Source organism: Grammomys surdaster, unplaced genomic scaffold (assembly GCF_004785775.1).
Source record: "Grammomys surdaster isolate TR1022 unplaced genomic scaffold, NIH_TR_1.0 126219, whole genome shotgun sequence".
NCBI classification, from domain to species: Eukaryota; Metazoa; Chordata; class Mammalia; order Rodentia; family Muridae; genus Grammomys; species Grammomys surdaster.
In genome coordinates this window covers 9,513,844-9,531,960 of record NW_021621022.1, presented here as the reverse complement: position 1 = coordinate 9,531,960, position 18,117 = coordinate 9,513,844, and the positions used below count along the sequence as shown (strand labels likewise).

Genomic DNA, 18,117 nt, shown 5'->3' with positions numbered 1-18,117 from the left:
TGGACTGAGGAGGGTTGAGGAGGTGTCATTGGGAGAGATGCTCTCAGGTTCTGCCTTGGGCAGGCTTCAAGAGAGCTTGCCTAGAGTCATAGAACCTGTTGCTTTTGTCCAATCCTGAGATCCTAAGCACTGTATAAAGTGCCTAGGTCAGCCATTAGACCCAGAGACCATATGAAGGAAGCAAGACTCTGGGCTCTGCTCCAGGAAACAGGTACCCTGTATCTGAGTGGCAGGGGATGATACCCCCTGTTCTCACTTATATGTCTGCCTGGTGTCTCTTTCCTCTCGTGGGCACAGTTTCATGCTGCCCTTGCTTGCATCCTGTCATCCAGCTCATCCTCCACCCTTGTTATCTCCTGTTAAGAGGGGTAGTTACTTTCTCTGGATTCAAAATAGAGAGCAAATCAGGTAACCCTTTACCAAGTTCTTCCTTCCTTCTGAATCCCTGACCAGATACATCCATCCCTTTACCCATCACCACCCTTCCTTGGAGCCCATCCAGGCTTACCCTCTGTCAGCCCCAGATGGATGCTCCAGTAGATCTGCAGACACTGCAGCTCCTTCTTCATGCCCCGCTTGCAGCGGCAGTCATACAGTGGGCTTTCCTGTAAGACCTCCAGGGCCGCCTGGCACTCCTTATTGGCCAGCATGGTATTTCGATCCCGGCCTGCCAGGCACTGCCGAAGGGTGCGGTACCTGGAGCTGCAGTTGGATTCAGCCGCACACAGCTCATTGGCCCGGACACAGTCCACTTGGGGGCGCCAGCCGTGGAGCTCAGAGCCCTGCAGGGAGGAAGGGCTGGCCAAAGAGCGGAGGGTTTCGTCTGGGTAGTGGGGAGGGAAGACAAGCATGAATGAGGGCCACCACAGTCTCTGACCCCAATGTAGGCCTAAGGTTTGCAGGAACTTCTCACCCGCTCCATATCAAAGTACACCAAGACCAAGGTCAATGCAGACCCAACCTAGTCAGCCATGCTCCCCTACAATCATGGTTCACATTCATTTCCTCTTGAGCACAGTCCTAGACACTGGAACACAGCATGATAAATCCAGGAAGACCTTCACTGAAACTGCCGGAGGGCTGAGATGCCAATAGTCCAGACAGATTGACATGGCCTCAACCCGGGGTGGCAAGAGTTATGCAGAGGGATCTTGCTTGCCTCGACTCCCATTGGACAAATCTCTGCTCCGTCCAAGGTATTGGTTTGAAGGCTCCAAAAGTCAGTTAACCCTCAGAGTCTGTCTGGACCTTAGGCAGAACTCAATCAACATCATATTCCAGGGAGGCTCGGGTCCAACGAAGGGAGATAACTCAAGGTCACACACAGAGAAGCAGAAAGCCCCCTCCAGCCTAGTCTCCTAATTCTGTATCATCAGGCCTTTAGAAGACAACCAGAAACAAGCCTAACTCAATCCAGGAGGCCCAGGAGGGAAAAGCAGAGACCCCTTTCAGGCCTTGCTTTTCCGCATCTGCCAACTTCACACCAGACAGAGGCCTGACAAAGTGTCTGCATGGCCAAGTTCCTCCCCAGGCCCCTGCAAAAGAGACTGCCTTAGCCAGAGCCAGAGCTCAGGAGCAAATCCCCTCCCCTGTGCTCCTTCCCTATCATGACTTGCCTCTCCCACCTCCACCTCCCATCATCTCCTGCTTCCTGTCTCCCAAGGATACTGTTCTCAACAGACCTCACCACCTTTTCCTTTAAATGTTCTCTCTCTCTCTCTCTCTCTCTCTCTCTCTCTCTCTCTCTCTCTCTCTCTCTTCCTTTTCTTCCTACACTATTCTGAAATTCCTTTCTGTTTTTTTTTCTTCCGTCCAAAAGCAAAATAATAAATCAGCTTTAGAAAGGAACGAATTCTCCTCCTTCAGGCCCTGCCTTCTAGCCTGAGTATGACTTCAGCCCACCCCCTCTTATCTGCCTCCCACAGTGTCCTCAGAAGGGAGGGGCCTGAGGACTGGACATCAAGGACAGAGAGAAGCTGGCCAGACCCTTTCAAAGCCAAGCTTCCAAAATGGTTTCCTCCAGATACAGACAACATCTTCCTTTCTCCCAGTCCTAAAGCCCTAACTCCAGACCCTGCCCCTCAAAAAGCCACATATCTCTGCCAGAGCAAAGACTGCCTTCTGGAAGACCCAAAGAATGATTTGAGAGGCTTCCTCCACTCCTTCCCACCCCAAAACAGAATAAAATTCTAGGCCAGTCATCCCTTCTTCAGAATACTGCAGAATCCCCCCTACCCCATCCTCATCCAGAGCTGCCACACTCAGGCCTTCTCCCTAGGAGGCCCTGCTCATGGGGGAGCTACTGCAGGGTGACAGCGACACCTACAGGTAGAGCTGCACACAGCAAGCTTGTCACTCCCCAGAGCTTGGGGGGAGGGGGGAGTGAGGGGATCATTCCCAGTAGGAAACAGCAAAGGAGATGAAAGGGAGTTGGACTCCCGATGGAGGAAGCTTCAGTTACAGCAAAGGAAAATGTCTTCTCTCGCTGACCATACCCCTGCCTCAGAACAGAAAAAAGCAGAAGAATAAATGTAACCACACTGATATAAGACAAGTGGTAGAAACCTGTACAAAGTGGGAGTTGCTGAAAGTAAGGTCTGCTCAGGCACTAGCCTGAGATGTGTCCTCCACAAGAGCTGAGGTAGCAGCTTTCTTTCAAGGCTTCAGCAGATTCCTGCATCCCTTTACAGGACTCTAGTGCCTCTGGGCCACCCAGGAACAGCTGAACTACCGCACCCCCAACTTGCACCTGTCAGCTGCTCCTGGTCAGCCAGCCAGCTCTGTGTTCTCACTGACTTTGTCCCAGGGTTCCACAGGGCTTCACCTTCCACCTGATTGAGCTAAAGGTTTAACTGTCTAAGGGGAGCACAGAATGGGACACGGAGGCTCAGAATGGGACATGTGGGCACCTTGGGCCTTCTACAGACTCAGAATTTACACAAATTTAAAGTCAGCCAGCATTCCAGGGAATGCAGAAATAAAGTAACTCCTTCGGCCTGCCCTGCAGCTGGGGCCCAGAGCGCCCTTGATGTCCTTAATACAAGCCTCTATTGGCTCAGATGCTAGTATCAAGGGCTTCCTCATCCTGTCAACTGGTGTTCATGAAGGGCAAGGATATGTTCTGCAGAGGATCAGGACATCCTTTCAAGGACTGTCCCTATCTCTGGGACCTGGTTTCAAAACTCCCAGAAGTAACCAACCCAACCAGAGAAGGAAATCACAGTAACCTGGAGAGATTAGCCAAGAATCAGATGAAAAGGCTACCTTTGTGGCCTGGAGAGAAAAAATTTGGATTTATCAAGAATAGACAGTCAGTGTGGAACAGTTCCAGGGAATGCTGGGGAGGGGAAGGTAGAGGTCCAGATTGCCCTCCTGTGTCTACAGTCCCCTCAACAGCCAGGATGTGTGCTAGAATTCCACTGCCCACTCTGTTCCCTCTCTCCATTGCATTCTATGCCAACACTGGAAATCTGGATGGTTGGGCTAAAAAGCCCTTTCTCTCCACTGCAGTTCCTCTGACACTAGATCTCACTCAGAACCTTTGGAAAAGGCATCTGAAGGGGGCGGGGTACCAAACTGCTGACTTGAGACTGAAATCCCAAACTGTTAAGAAACCTCCACGCTAAACAGACTTTCCAAGTGGTTCCCAACTATATAGTCTTCTAGCCAGGAAAAGGCCTTTGGATTTAAGTTTCCTTCACACCGTTCACCCCACCCCATCAGAGCTTTCCAGAAATTCCCTGGTCTATCATTCCCTTGAGCCTTTTGCTCAGCTTTGGAAAGGGACTTATCAAGGGATAGGGAATTGAAGGATCATGACCCAAGGAGGTGTCAGGCAACCCTCTTCTTCACTTTCCATCTCAGCCCCCGGGGAGCAGGCAGTGGCGGGCATCTCTGCCCTCTGCTCTTACTTCTACACATATACGTGCACATACCTGTACACACCCACTATGAGCAGGCTGCCCATTGCCACCTCTGAAGAGAGCTGACTCCTCAGCTAGGAACACCTGATGTGCAACTTGGGGTCTGATACTGGAGGGGACCGTGCTCATCTACCATGGCCTCTCAGAGGGGACCCCTATACCTGGAAGCATGCATCCTTTATGAGGAAGGGGTGCAACCCAACAGCAGGCAATCTGGCTGGTTTTACTGAGATGCAATGTTTTCTTCTTGGCTCTGATCATTCTAAGGCCCTAGAAAGCCATGTTTTCAGACCATTAATGAAGAAAAGGTCAAATTTTGTGACAGTTCATTCAGAAAGAGAGTTCACTTCCCCAATGCTGCCAGAAAGGGTTGCAGGATGAAAGTGAGCCCAGAGCATCTCTACCCTCCAACCCACAGGGTTACTGACACGTGGAGAAAGCAAGAATGGTGAAGGCCACACCCCAGGGCAGGGCTATGTCCCCTGGGAATGCATAGCTGGGAGGTAGAAAGTCTGTGAGCAGGCAAAGGGCCCAACATACAGCCAGTATTGACTCTCCCTGACTACAAATCCACAGGGCCAATCTGGAGGGCACTTCTTAGCCCATGCACATCTTCCATAAGCAAAGTCTACCTCCCTGTCTGGGCTATCCAGAGCCCTTTTCTGCTGGAGGTAAAGGTGATCTCTTGATCCCTGCTTGGTAGCCAGCTCACTCTGGACTGCCAGCAAGCAGAACAGCACCTATACTGAAAGCAAATGTCACACACACACACACCACACACACACACACACACACACACTTTCCAGAATTCCCTAACAGTAGCCTTGCCTGGGGACCCTGGGTCCACACTTAGCCTTGCAAACACCTTTTCTTTACCTGTGCGAGAGGAAACCACTATCTATCCCTAGACCTTGCTTCCCAAGCAGCTGAGATTTTGCAAAGTATAAGGGAAGGGGGGAGGTGCTGTTGGAGCTCAGAACCACTAGACAGCCACTCTTCCCTGTCACAGAGGGAAGGGGCTTACAGGATGAGCAGTATGTGGTCTTTGTTAAGATCTGCCCCCCCCCACTTTTTCCTGCATTCCCCACACCATCTTCTTCTTTCCAAGGAGCAAACTTTGGCCTCTTTCCCATGCCACTAACCCTAGGCCCCAGGGTCGTTGCTCTGAAGGCCTTGAACACCCATTTCCAAGCATGAGCTCCACCCACCCATCTGACTTGGAAAGGGAGGCAGTGGGTAGGAAGAAACTTGCAAAGTGCTACCGAGAGTGGAGAGATAGGGTGCGTTCCTGAGACTGATTGGCAAGTAGGAGGTGACTATGAGGGTGCCCCGCAAACGTCCAAACCAGGACCTCCTGCCGAAACCCACCGACTCGATAGCTCCCCGCCAGCCTCTCCCCTCCCTCCTTTCTTTCACACCAAAAGTTCCATTTTCTTCCTTCCTAAGTTGTTGCAAATTGAACCCTTTATTTTGAGGAAAATGAGTGTTATCAAGGCCTGGAAGTAAGAGTGTGTGTGTGTCGGTGTGTGCGCGCCCGGCGCGGGAGTGCGTGCGGAGATGGTTTGAATGTTGGAAGTCTCCTTCTCAGTCCTCCGCGCAACTAGCCAGCCACTGCACAGCTCCCTCCTCCAGAGTCTCCCTGGCAGTTCGCCTCCCCGGAGCCCCAGGCCCCGTCTCCCAGCTCGGCGCGCTCTCCCAGTGTCTCCCGCGGCGCCCTGCTCGCAGCCCCCAATCCCACCCCCTCATGCCCAGCTTCCAGTGGGCGACTGAATGCGCGCAGCCCCTTGTGGCCCCCAGACTCGCCACCTGCAGGTACTCACCTAAAAAGAAGAAGAGGCAGAAGGCGTTTGCCAAGATCATGTTAAATAAATCCCACAGTTTTGTGTGTATGTGTCTTTCTCCCTTAGGTTTAAAAAATAAAAATAAAATAACAACGATAATAATAACAGCCAAGCAATGATAACGACCCCCAAATCCAATGCGGAGATCCCGCCAGGCGACCGCCGGTTGAAGACCCCGAGTCCTGGGATTCTCGCTGCTGGCTGGAGGGGGAGGGGTGGGAGGCGGGCGGTGGGCTGCCTCTCGACGTCCCCCCCTTGCCACTGAAATCAAACACACGTAGCTATGTGTCTGGCTGCCTTCTAAGCCAACAGCCTGGTCCTGAGGTCAGCCCAGCCCTTCGCTCGCGTGTCCGGGAAGGCGTGAGTCCCCGTGGGTCCAATTCCCCTGCACTTCCCAGGAGGGGACTGGAGAGGTGGGGGCGAGGCGATCTGAAAGTGAAGGGCTGGAAGAAAGCAGCGAGGGAGGGGGTCAGAATAAATGCAAATAGGAAAGAAATCCACCGACGGAATAGGAGCAATCCAGTAGGAGCTTCTAGGACGGGAAACCAGAGTCGCTTCTTTGGCACCAAGACGAAGAAAAAGATTCAAAAAAAAAAAAATCTTCTCCTGCTAACCCTTGCTCGGCTCACTTTTTTCTAATGGAATTCCAGTGCCGGTGTGCCCGTGCTTGCGTGTGTCTTTCCTCCCTCCCTCTCTCCCTCTCCTCTCCTCTCCTCGCTCTCGCTCTTTGCTCTGGATCTCCGCTCTCCCTCACTCTCTTCCCCTCCCTACTCTCTCTCTCTCCCTACTCCCTCTCTCCCTGCTCCTCCCTCCGCCCGCTCCCTCCCCCTTCGCAGCTCCCTCGCCTAGGCTCTCGCGCCTCGCCCCTCTCCTCTGCTCAGGGCTCAGCGCCCCGACTCCCTGGCGGCTGGCGGCGCGGAGCGCGGGAGCGCGGCGGAGCAGCTACACTCTGCAGCAGCCGTAGTAGCGACTCGGCGGCGATGGAAGCAGCACCGGAGTGGCGCTGGCGCCCGGGAACACTGGCCTAGGGGTGAGCTCCACCGCTGACTCCCTCGGCTCAACTGCCTGCCCTTCCTGGGACCAGTCTGCTGCCTTGGCCGGAAACCGACTAGATGCCACGGCCAGTGTCCACGCTCAAACCAACGAAGCTTCTCTCCCCCACCTCTCCATGCAATGTCTCGTCCTGGCTAGGCGAAGGCTTGCGTTCTCCAAGTGCCACTGCCCCCGCACTAGACCACCAGGGCCATGAGGTTTTGGAAGCCTGAGCGAGGCTAGGGGACACTGAGGTGCTGGAGCCATCCTGGAGGCGTGGGGGCAGGGCAGTAGAAAAACCCTGGCGTGGTGGTCCAGGTCTGGAAGAGAGCATCCCTCTCTGCAAGCTGATGTATTCCTCGTGGGGAGCCGATCTGAGCGTCTCCCCAAAAGCACTGTGGAACCCAAAGACGCCCTTGTAGGCCAGTCCTGTCTCCCTGGGTCTAACCGCACGCTCCTACACGTGTGTTCTGCATGCGGAGCTCAGGAACTTTTACCGCACACTGGTGCCTCGCTTGCCACCCCACCCCGCGCGCGCTCCCCAACCAGGCACACACACACACACACACCAGCTTTGCAGCCATTCCAGACACCTCTTCCCCCGCTGGTCTCTCCTTCCCCGGACCAGAGAGAAGATTGTCTAGGGGTCCCAACTACCTCCTCCAAGGCCAGTGAACCAGCCACAACCGCGCTGGAAGTATCCAGCCCGGGTTGACACCCCACCCTATTGGGGCGCCCCAAGACAAGGGGCACCCAGGCCTTCGCTTCCCACTCGCATACTGCACACAGAGATCTCCTGGACTCCCTAGAGCTAGTCAGGGAACTAAGGCCACTCCCGGTTCCCGAAGCTGCGGGTGGGAACCCTTCCGGATGGAGACTCCTCCCCAAGCCGGGAAGGGGGACAACTGATCCATCTGTCTTTGGGCCCAGCTCACCGGCGTATTTTAGGCATAGAATTTACAATAAAAGCCCAGAAGCACCGAAAAAGAAGCGTCTGGCTGGAAAAGGGTTGAAGGCGAAGTGCGGTTGCTGACCGAGGTGGCAGGGCGTCAGACAAGGGGTGCACACGCCGCAGCGCTCCCGGGATCATACAGTCCACACACACTGGGCATCCTAGCTCCTTGCTCCTCTCTGGCACACCCTCAGCTGCCCTGGGATTTTGCACTCCTATATCTTTCAGTCCTGGGGCCAGGTTTAGGAGATGCTTCGTCAACTTTCCACGTTGCCAAAAAAAAAAAAAAAAAAAAAAAAAGCGGTCAACATCCCAAGCTTATTTGGGAGTGTCTTTTAAAATACATTGTTAATTATTAAGGCGATGGAATAGAGGAAGTGCTAGAATTTTGCTTAGTGCTCTTAGTGTGAAGAAAAGGGTCACTCACAAAACCAGCAGCCTTAGCTGCTAGTGGGAAAGCTAGAGGGAGCAACTTCCATCTTGTGGATTTAGGCGGGAAGGCACAGAACAGGCGTCTCATCTGGCCATTGAGAGGCAATGGTCCTAGACCCTACATCCAATAATAATAACACCACTGTGATAGCTGGGTAGGAGACAGTTCCAACATTAAGAACTGAAGCAGCAGAAGGCTGATCTCTCTCTGCCCCTCCTCCAGGCTGCTGCTGTTTCTTACTTCCCTGAGTCTCCGAGGTTCTTTCCAAAATTGAGGAACTTACCGATCTGACGTCAGCCAAGTGTAGGTTAAAAGATGAAAAGCAATGAGATATACCTCTAGGGACTCTTAGCCCAGAAGCCAGAGGCTGGAAGCTTCACCACTAAATAAATTAAGCCTCTTTCACTGGCTCACCTACTTCCAGACCCTTCTGATGATCCAGGTGTTACCCCCACCTCCCTTAAAGGCCTCTCCTTCAAGGATACCCTAGAAGCTTCAAAATTACTGCTCAGCAAACACTCCTTTGCTCAGACATTACCTTCACTTAGCCCCAGTTCAGTACTAAGGGTAGAGGGTTCTGAAAACTAGCTAAGTGGGCTGAGAAAGCCATAGAAGACAGCCAAGAATGAGCTCTGCTGAGTTCCCATGGGAACCGAGTGGGGGATTCTGGGAGCAGGAGGTGAGTTACTTGTGGTGCTTCAGCCTTCAGGACCATCCAGGCCTCACAAAGGACATTGGGAAATATTCACCACCACCTTCTGCCCTGTTGTCACTATGGGACATATTTTCCTTGAGCCCTCTTCCCTCCTCTCTGCACCAACATCCACCACCTTCTGCCAACTGCCAGTCTAAGGCACTATTCGATAGGGCACACACTGTCCGTTTGCCAGGATCTGCTGAGGAGAACGTATTAAGCAGAGGGCAATTTAATCTCTGGGCCTCAATTAGCTCATGTAGAAAGTGGGGATGTTTCTTAAAACTGGGTTTGTAGAGATTAGACAGGACTCTGCACCCAAAGCTGCTGACAGAATGCCTGGCTCACCCCTTTCCTACTGGGTCCAGAGTGTGAATGGGGTTACAGAGCTAAGAGCAATGGGAAGCAAAGATCAGACAATAGTGAGGTTTCAAGAGAAGCAGAAAGAGCTTTCTAAAAGATGGGACATGCTCTTGCAAGAGTAAGTTATAAGGGAGCGTGGTGTCCTCTGGGAGATGAGACATGATGCACTTTCACACCTAAGATACCCTGTGTTCTTTTCTGCTTTCCTGGCCCCCACCTTGCTGCATCTGTGCTCACACAGGGGCTATCCCCTGGACACAGATGGAGCACTATAACATGCAGGGGGTGGGGAAGAGGACACATGAAATCTACTGCCTTCTCTCCTTTGTCTTGTGAAGAAGATTCCCTCAAGAGCAAGGACAGCGAGGAATAAGGAAGCACAGAGTAACCACCACACATAGTCCAGGATCTCTTCTTTTGGTATAAGGAAGAAGGCTGGAGCTCCCTTCCTTACCCTCCAAAGGGAAACCAATCAAATTTTTAAAAATAATAAGATAGCGCCCCCATCATGCTAAGACACACAAGGAACCACAGAAGGGTACTGTGTCCATCTGTGTCCAGGAGATAGCCCCTATGTGAGCACAGGTGCAGCAAGGTGGGGTCCAGGAAAGCAAAATTCCACAGGACAGCAGCCTAAGTGAGGATAGTCACCATTAGCGACCCAGAGCAAGTTTACCTTATCCTTCCTCAAAACTGTTTCAAAGGCTGCGGGAATAGAGCTGGGGTGTCTACCAGGGAAACATTTGGAGACGGAGTTAGTCATGTCTCTATGAAAAGAAAGGGAACAAGACTAAGGCAAACTGGATCCCAGTGAGAGGAGGAAAGAAAATGCCCCTTGATTTTGGGATCGCTGTCCAAAGAGATCTCACTGTTCACGGAGTGAGGTTCTCTCTGGAGACTTGAACAGATTTGGCTAAGGACATTTTGGACATGGCAGTTATATAGGAGGCTACTGAGGTGAGGAAGGACTGAGACATCCAGTCACTGAGAGGAACCAAGGGCACAAGTGGAAGAGGCTTAGTGGGAGGCGATCTAACAGATCCAACTGGGAGATATAGTAGAGGACCACATACCACAGGCTTTAAACTTGAGCCCTCTGGGAGTCACTAAAGGACTGAGCAGGTATGTGACATCATAATTTTAGTGATAGTGATATGACAAGTGTATGAAAGACGGACACCAGTTGGGAGGCAGTTGTGACAGTCTTGGCCTGAGGTAATGAAGGCCCCTAACAGGAGATGGCAGTGGGCATGGGCAGGAGATGGCTGTCAGAGGCAGTGCACTCTAAGATGAATCAGCAGGATGTTGGTGACAGCTTGGACTACCGTGAAGGGGAGGAGAAAATTGCCATCTACCCAAGAATCGCCAGGCTGGAATAAAGACAGCAGCTCTCATTTTGTGGGCTCTGTCGTGGGAAGAAAAAAGAAATTAGTAGTTAACTTGATGGTGCGATATAACTTAACACTCTGTTAATTCTTATGATAAATCCATGGGTCAGGTTCGTGGTTTACCTTATACAAAGAAGTCAGGCAGCTGGGATCTAGGGTCTTGCATTAGTCAATCTGGGTACCATATGAATAAACAAAATGACAGCCGCCCAGAATTTGTAAATTCTGTGCCTGCATTAAGGACATCTGAGATAATTCCTTTCTCCCTGCCCTGTCTGGAAAAAAAAGAATCATGAGAATTAAAACCTTTTTTGTTATTTATACTTTGGACCTGTCTGGCTTCATCCTTGGAGCTCACGGCTTGAGGCTAGGAAGGAACCTGTCCACATAAAGCAGCTCCTAAGATATCTAGCCCTGTGTCCTGCTCCTGGATTATCCCTGAGCTTACCTAGCTCTCTTCCAGCCCTTGTTGCTCTCTAATGATGACAGAACCCCAACTAGTATCCCAAGGCACATCCCTGGGGAAAAAAAAAAGGTGCTAGCCTGGGGGTTAACTAAACCTTCCAGTTCTCTCAGAGTGAGCAAGGCTTCACAGCAGGGTGAAGGAGACCAGAATAGGAAGAGAGAGGCCTGCAGCACTCCGGGACATTGATTTCTCTAACTGATGTCAGTCAGTGTTCTGGTGCTTCACATGCCCTGTAGAGGTAGGATCTTTTGCAAGAGGTGGGATCTCTCTGTCAAGCATCTTCCCAAGACCCAGGGACTGTCCTGTGACCTCACCTAGCCCAAGGAGTGCCTCAAGCTCCAGCATAACCCATTAGATAAAGAAAAACCTGCTTGCTTGGAGGGAGAGGGGGCAGGATGGAGCTGCAGCCTTAATTCATGTACCCTCTGACGGAGATGCAATGCCTCACACAGCACAAACACCCACCCCATCCAGGTCTTATGGCATCTCAGAGGAAGACATGACCAAAACTAGCCTCCCTTCAAAATGGACCAACTTGGATTGAAGACAGTTCACAACATAGCTAAGGTCATGGCCCACTCAAGGTCATGGCATATGCCAGCAAGCTTCAGATCTGAGACCAGAAAGCAGGTCCTTCTCACCCTATGGTAAGGGATGAACTTTCACTAAAGAAAAAAAATCTAGCCTGCTGATGTGCTACGTCTCTCAAGACCTTTCCCAGGACAGGTGGCTGTTGGGGGAAGTGAACACAGAAAAAGTACCCAAGGCACTTTGGGACATGTCTTTATGTCACCCGAGATAAGCTGGGCACAGCTGGTGTTGAGCTGAACTCCTTTCACCAGACTTCCAAAAAGGGCTGTCCATCTTACTGCCTGCAGGCTTACCCATCACAGCATAAATAAGCCAGGAAACAGCTCTCCTGCAGAGCTATGGCAAGACAAAACCCCGGCCATTGGCTTGCCTTGCTGGTTGCCTTCACTGCTCTGCCGCCTGTGGATGGCATGTATTTACCACACCCAGCCTTGGGCTGGGATGGATGCTGTATTTGACAGCCCCCAGCTGCCTGGAACAACCCCTCAGCTTCTCTCAGGCACTGGCCATCTGCCAGGCTACTCGGCTAAGATAGATAGGGGCAGTAGCTGCTTCTGCCAAGACTCCTGAACCGCTCCTGCTTCCTGGCACCCCCAGGAGAGCTCTCAACCCCAGTGGCTCCCCACTGGGACCAGGTCTTTATTTAGCCAAGCCTGGCAAGGTAGGTGGAGCATCAGCACTCGGTCTGGGATGGACTGTCACTCAAAGGCCCTAGCTCTGTATCCAGAGTCTGAAAAGCAGCTCACAAGGGCTTTTGGACACAAAAGGAGAACAAGAGTTCTGCTTTCTAAACAGAAGCATCTTCCCTCTGCCCAGAGTGGAGGTTCACTGAATGTGCACATTTATCTGCATATCCGTCCTATCACCCTGACCTCTTGTTCTGACGGTTTCTTTTCCCATTATCCAGAATTTTTTCTCCGTATGCCACTATTTCTCTAAACTAGTGTTGTCCTGCTATCCTATTAGGTTTCTTATGATACAGAGACATGAGAAAGACACAAAAGAATGAATCATTAATAGCAGAGTCATGACCATCACCTGCTCTCAGGCCCAAGGCTCTTAGGGTTATAAGAAACAATAATAATATCCACTGTGATCAGGAGACTATGGAAGGCATCCCTCAGATTGTACACATCTGTAGCAGCCAGCTGCCTGGGTGCCTATCTGATGTATATACCATTTGTTGTCAACAAAGGTTGCCTCGTCACCTCCCATTCCAGGGTGTAGTCACTATAAAGAAGTTACCACGTTCATCAGGTAGGCCTCAGGATGACAATGTCAGCACTATAAGAGTCCTCCTGCTGTCCTCCTACTCCTGGAAGGGAAGGGACTGGCCGGGCCATGGTCTTCACTCTGATACCAATGGGAGCCCAGCATCCTGCAGTCTTCCAAGTAAAAATGCCCCTTTATACTGAGTTGGCTCCAGCCCTTTCTTTTCCTGAGACAACACCTAGCCAGCTGGTGCAGCATCATTGAAAGAGTCCCAGATGAAGGCCTGAGTTCTCCCTTGCTTCCAGCCCAGAGAGGAGGTTGGTACTGTATAAGGGCAGCACGCTGCTCATAGCACAGTGGTATGGGGAGTCCTCAGAAGGATTTCCAGGAAAGGGACGGGGTAAGACTGAAGTATTCCCTTCAGGTCTGTATGTTTGAGTACCTGGTCCCCAACTAGCAGCTCTATTTGGGAGGCTGTGGAGCCTTGAGACTGTGATCTAACCAGAAGAAATGTATGAGGAGGGCTCCAGAGACGATATGCACCTGTCATTGTAGCACAGCACCCTCTAATTCTTGACACAGCAAGATGCAAACAAGGTTTACCACAAGCAACTGCCACCACAGCCAAACCCCACCCCAAACACACCTCCTCCACCATAATGTACTGATAATACCCTCCCCCGAAACCCAGGAGCTGTAAGGAGTCCTTCCTTGTTCCAATCAAGTTGTTTCTGTCACAACAATAAAGGAGGGTTTGCGTACCAAGGACCTCTGTCCTCTTGCCTATCTGAGCTCCATCTCCAGTTCCTCCACTCACCTTCCATCTAATTCACTCATGAAATGAGACAGCAAAGTACATCAGCAGCCAGCTCTGGTCCCAGCTGATCATGTGACCTTAGGTCCTCTGGGATTGCAGTTGCCTACCCTGTCAACCTAAGGCAGGATGATCAAGGGAGATGCTGAATGCAGACATCACTTTGAAGTGTATGAGACACCCTGCAGGGGCAAGCAGCTGTGAAGGGGTTGCTTAGGCAGTCCACATCTTTGAGCAGTGAGTCCTGGGGCTCACCTTCCAGCATCTGTTTCAGAAATGAGTTTCCCCGTGCCCACTGCACACAGGTCTCTGCAGACAAGAAGAGGTTCTCCTTTCATAGGTGGAGAGAGAGAGGCTTTCTGGTCCTGCCGTGGGCAGCACCGTCTTAGCACTCCCCACACCATGTGGAAAAGGTTCATGGTTTTGTCTGTACCTCTTCAACCCAAAGCTCAATGTAGGCAAAACCTGTATCTTCAGCATCACCATACCTTCAGAGGCTGGTACATAAATATCCAAGAAGTGCTAGATGCATGGTCCAACAGATAGATGGACAGATGGATGGATAGACATATGATGCCTCTCCTGGGCCTGATGCCACTTCCTCTATCCTGTCCTAGGTGTCTCTGGGATCTAAGTGACTCATACAATAAATGTATTTGCTTCCTTCTGTTCTGTTATCCATAGGAAAAATTGATAAACCTGACCAGAGGAATTTTTTCCTTTTACTGTTTAAATACCTTTAGCTCCAACTAGATTGGCTTATGCTCTTGACTTTAAAGTCTAATTCTATAAAGATTTAGCACATTAATGGGAGTCAAACCCTTTAGAATTTCTGCTTGACCCAATGAGCCTCCTCTTTCTTGTACGTTACTGGGTGTAATCCTCCAGCCCCTGTGCTCTGACCCAGGGACCTCAATAATTGTTCTTTTAAGTTGGAAAAAGGAAAAAGAAGCAGCAATGTAAATTCTGGGCCTGAGACAGCCTCACACACACACACACACCACCACCACCAACATGGATGAGAAGGATACAGGACACAGAAAACTGGCAATAAGAAAATTGCACAGAACTATTGTTTCCTATAAAAGAATTCCCCTCCTCCCACACACATTGCTGAGTGACCACAGCAATGGGGCATAAGAGAAAGCAAGAGTTAATAGAGTCAGCATCTCCATTCATCTGATAGCCCCCTGGTGACCCCATTGCAGAGACAACTTGGCCAGGGACATCTTGAGTGTATACCTCACCTTCTGTCACACTGACCACTGCCTGTTTCTTCTCCACCAGCTGCAGTTTTGCCAGTGAGTCTGGTAAACAGATCCTAAGTGAAGGAATAATCTATTTAGTTCAAGTTGCCCTTGCGGCATATGGTCCAGAACCTGCAAAGCTGATCTGGGCCATTTTTTTTCCATCAATAGCAATCAATCACTGGATTCCTCAATGCCTTCTTATTACTTCTCTCCCTGAAACATGCGCACTTGGAAGAAATGTTAACAGAGTCGGAGCCTTAATGCAAGTTAATGGCTCTCTCTAAGGCAAAGTCGGTCACCAGAAGAAAAGAGTTGGTATGAGAGGAAGAAACGAATCCACAGCCTTCTTGAGCCACTCCCACCCTTACCACACACTTAAGGTTCATTGACCAAGCTGAGACTGCTCGTAGCAGCTCATAAAACAGCTGCATTAGACACTTGGAGCTTTCTTCCTTCACTTTCTTTGTTTGAGTGCCAGTTCCATGAATCCTGAGTCGCCATCCATCTGGGACTTGCTGTGAGGTGACTGTACAGCAGTTCTCTGCATCCTTCAAATGGTACTCAAGCTAACCTGCATCATACCTGCTCATCTACATGAAAGAGCAGTGGGGTTCTACAATGGATTTCAGAAGGGAGGTACTTTCCCACATCCTTAGGGATAGGAAGTAAGGGGTTTGTGGGCAGAGACCACCTCTATTGAATTCTCACTACCCATTAAAAGAAATCCCTGCTACAAAGCTTTGAGGGAGCAGCTGTTTCTTCACAAGGTTGTCACTCGGGGCTCTGGTCACAATGTCCACACCAGGTACTTCATCCACTATTCTGTTGAACTCAGATAAGAAAACGAGATCTTTCCTCTGACCACCGGGAACAGACAGAAGTGGAAGGCAGAAAAGCATGCTGGCTGATACTATACTTCTGATATGCACTCTGGGCGTGCTTAAGTAGACCACACAGATGTGCCAGAAGCTTCCCTGAACAATATCACCTGTTTAGTAGCCAGCCCAGCCTTACTATTATTGTAGAGCTCCAAGACAGACCCCAGGAGATCCACAGACCTTAGGAAGGAGACCTGGGTACATTCTTCACTGCCAGCCTCCTCCTTCTCAGTCCCATCAGAGGTCAAATTAAAGCCTCCCTCCAAGCTGCCCTGCCCCACACTCTCCTCTAAGTATATTTAATGGAACAATGTGCTGCCTACTTGCTAAACTCCAGACACACTGAGAGACAAAACCTATAAGACGTTCCCTCTGTGTTTGATATGACGGGATGCAGCGGCTTGGAAAAGAGATGCAGATATACAAATAAATAAGTACAATCCAATGTGTAAGCTCCAGTGCTTGAAAGAGGGCCCAGCAAGGAAAGAAGCTGCCCAGAGAATGGCTAAACATAGAAATGAGAGCTTTAGATACATCTTTTTATAAACAAACAAATCTCACTAATCTCTACACTTAGGGGACATTTTGGTTTTAAAAATAGTTATTCTGAACACAGAAAAAGATAAGAGTGTGAAGCTACTCTATAATAAGCTGGAAAGAGATATAACAGAACAGAGTATTTGTGGTGGTTTCAATATATATGGCCCCCATAGACTCATGTGCTTGAATGCTTGGCCATAGGGAGTAGCACTATTAGGAGGTGTGGCCTTGTCGTGGCCTTTCTATGTGTCCCTGTAGAGGCAGGCTTTGAGGTCTCCTATGCTCAAGCTATGCTCAGTGTGGCACACAGTCTTTCCCTTCTGCTGCCTATGGATCAAGAGGAAGAACTCTCAGCTCCAGAGCCGTGTCTGCCTGTAAACTGCCATGTCTCCCACCATGATGATAATGGACTAAACCTCTGAAACTGGAAGCCAGCCTCAATTAAATGCTTTCCTTTATAAGAGTTGCCATGGTCATAGTGTCTCTTCACAGCAATAAAACCCTAACTAAGACAGTATTCATGTAAAATATCTATCTCTGACCAAGTTGTTAGGTTGGTTATGCTAGTTTAGGTTAGGTTTGTTATAGCAAATGCATGCACAGTCTCACGGTTTTCTGAATGTGTATCATGTTCGGTGTATATTGGCAGACTTCTCTGATCCAGGTAGTCACTCAAACATTTAGGCTGACTTATGCATGGTCATGGGTGCTCATCTACAGGAGTACATGGCCTCCTCAATCACTGAGGCAGAGAAGAGCCCAGGGAACAGACAACAGGTCAGAGGTGGTATGTAGGCTTGACATGAGACAAACCATTAGTCAGGACCCACTACATATGTCCATCCAGTAACCCCAGGACCAGTAGATATGAGGATACAGGAGGATATCTGATGGGGGAAGCATCACAGGGGACCAGAGAAGGGTATTCTATGACCTGCAGAACTTGGGTATTTGATTAAGCAGAGGAACCTTTAAGGGCATCCAAGTCTGACTCTCTTGGGGCCAAAAAATTGCTTAGACCTTGGTCTGAATACACATTCTTGCTAACTCCAGAACAACTGATTATGGCAAATAACTGAAAAAGAACCACCAGACTCCAGTTACTTACGAGAGTTACCACAATAATCATAACTAACACTGATTGTGCATTTACTGTGGCAAATCCATATCACCCATATTTGTTCGTTTTAGTCTCACAATAGCCTGGGGAGACCAACAATGTTGTTCAGACAGGAAAACAGTAATCTGAACTGTGGAGATACTAGAGGACAAGTATCAGGTTCTTCATAGTCTTCAATTAGCATATATATATATACATATATATATATATGCACACACACACGCACACACACACACACACACACACGCACACGTATACATGAGATTCTATACAGAAATACTGTTCCCAAAAACATATGCATTTTGCCACCAAGCTATACTATTCCCCGTGGAACTGTTCACTAATTACACACAGTTTACAACTCCAAGATCTCAACCTGGATCTGTCACTAGAGTCATGACCTTGTGTAAGTCATGTTACCTCCCTGAACCTAAATTTCCTCATCCATTAAACATGGGCACTTGAAATGTCTATTATTCCTTCTCTTTGCTAGCTTATAAAAAAAAAAGTTTTGTTGCTTAAACTCCCCTGCTATTTATTACACGACACAAAAGCTATACCTGTGGGTCACATATCCCCTAGAGAGGAAGCAAGGATCTGAAGGCCTATCTAATACCTAT

The 18,117-nt window shown here is 49.8% G+C and overlaps 1 protein-coding gene and 1 long non-coding RNA gene across 3 annotated transcripts in view; both read right to left on the bottom strand.

Annotated features, from left to right (window-relative positions):
- Gfra2 (GDNF family receptor alpha 2) overlaps window positions 1-6,512 on the bottom strand; it is an 86,144-nt gene extending 79,632 nt beyond the window's left edge. The window contains exons 1-2 of one of the 2 annotated variants that reach the window (XM_028758731.1): window positions 5,744-6,512; window positions 509-823 (exon numbers count right to left, since the gene is read on the bottom strand). In XM_028758731.1, the coding sequence (XP_028614564.1) occupies window positions 509-823; window positions 5,744-5,783 (355 nt within the window). In that variant the 5' untranslated portion in view covers window positions 5,784-6,512. The remainder of the gene's footprint in view (window positions 1-508; window positions 824-5,743) is intronic. The other variant, XM_028758732.1, reaches the window with a different exon arrangement.
- Window positions 6,513-9,904: 3,392 nt separating this feature from the next.
- The window catches only part of LOC114613437, a 39,414-nt gene continuing 31,201 nt past the window's right edge, over window positions 9,905-18,117 (bottom strand). The window contains exons 2-3 of the long non-coding RNA XR_003710177.1: window positions 10,750-10,901; window positions 9,905-10,643 (exon numbers count right to left, since the gene is read on the bottom strand). This is a non-coding gene — a long non-coding RNA (uncharacterized LOC114613437). The remainder of the gene's footprint in view (window positions 10,644-10,749; window positions 10,902-18,117) is intronic.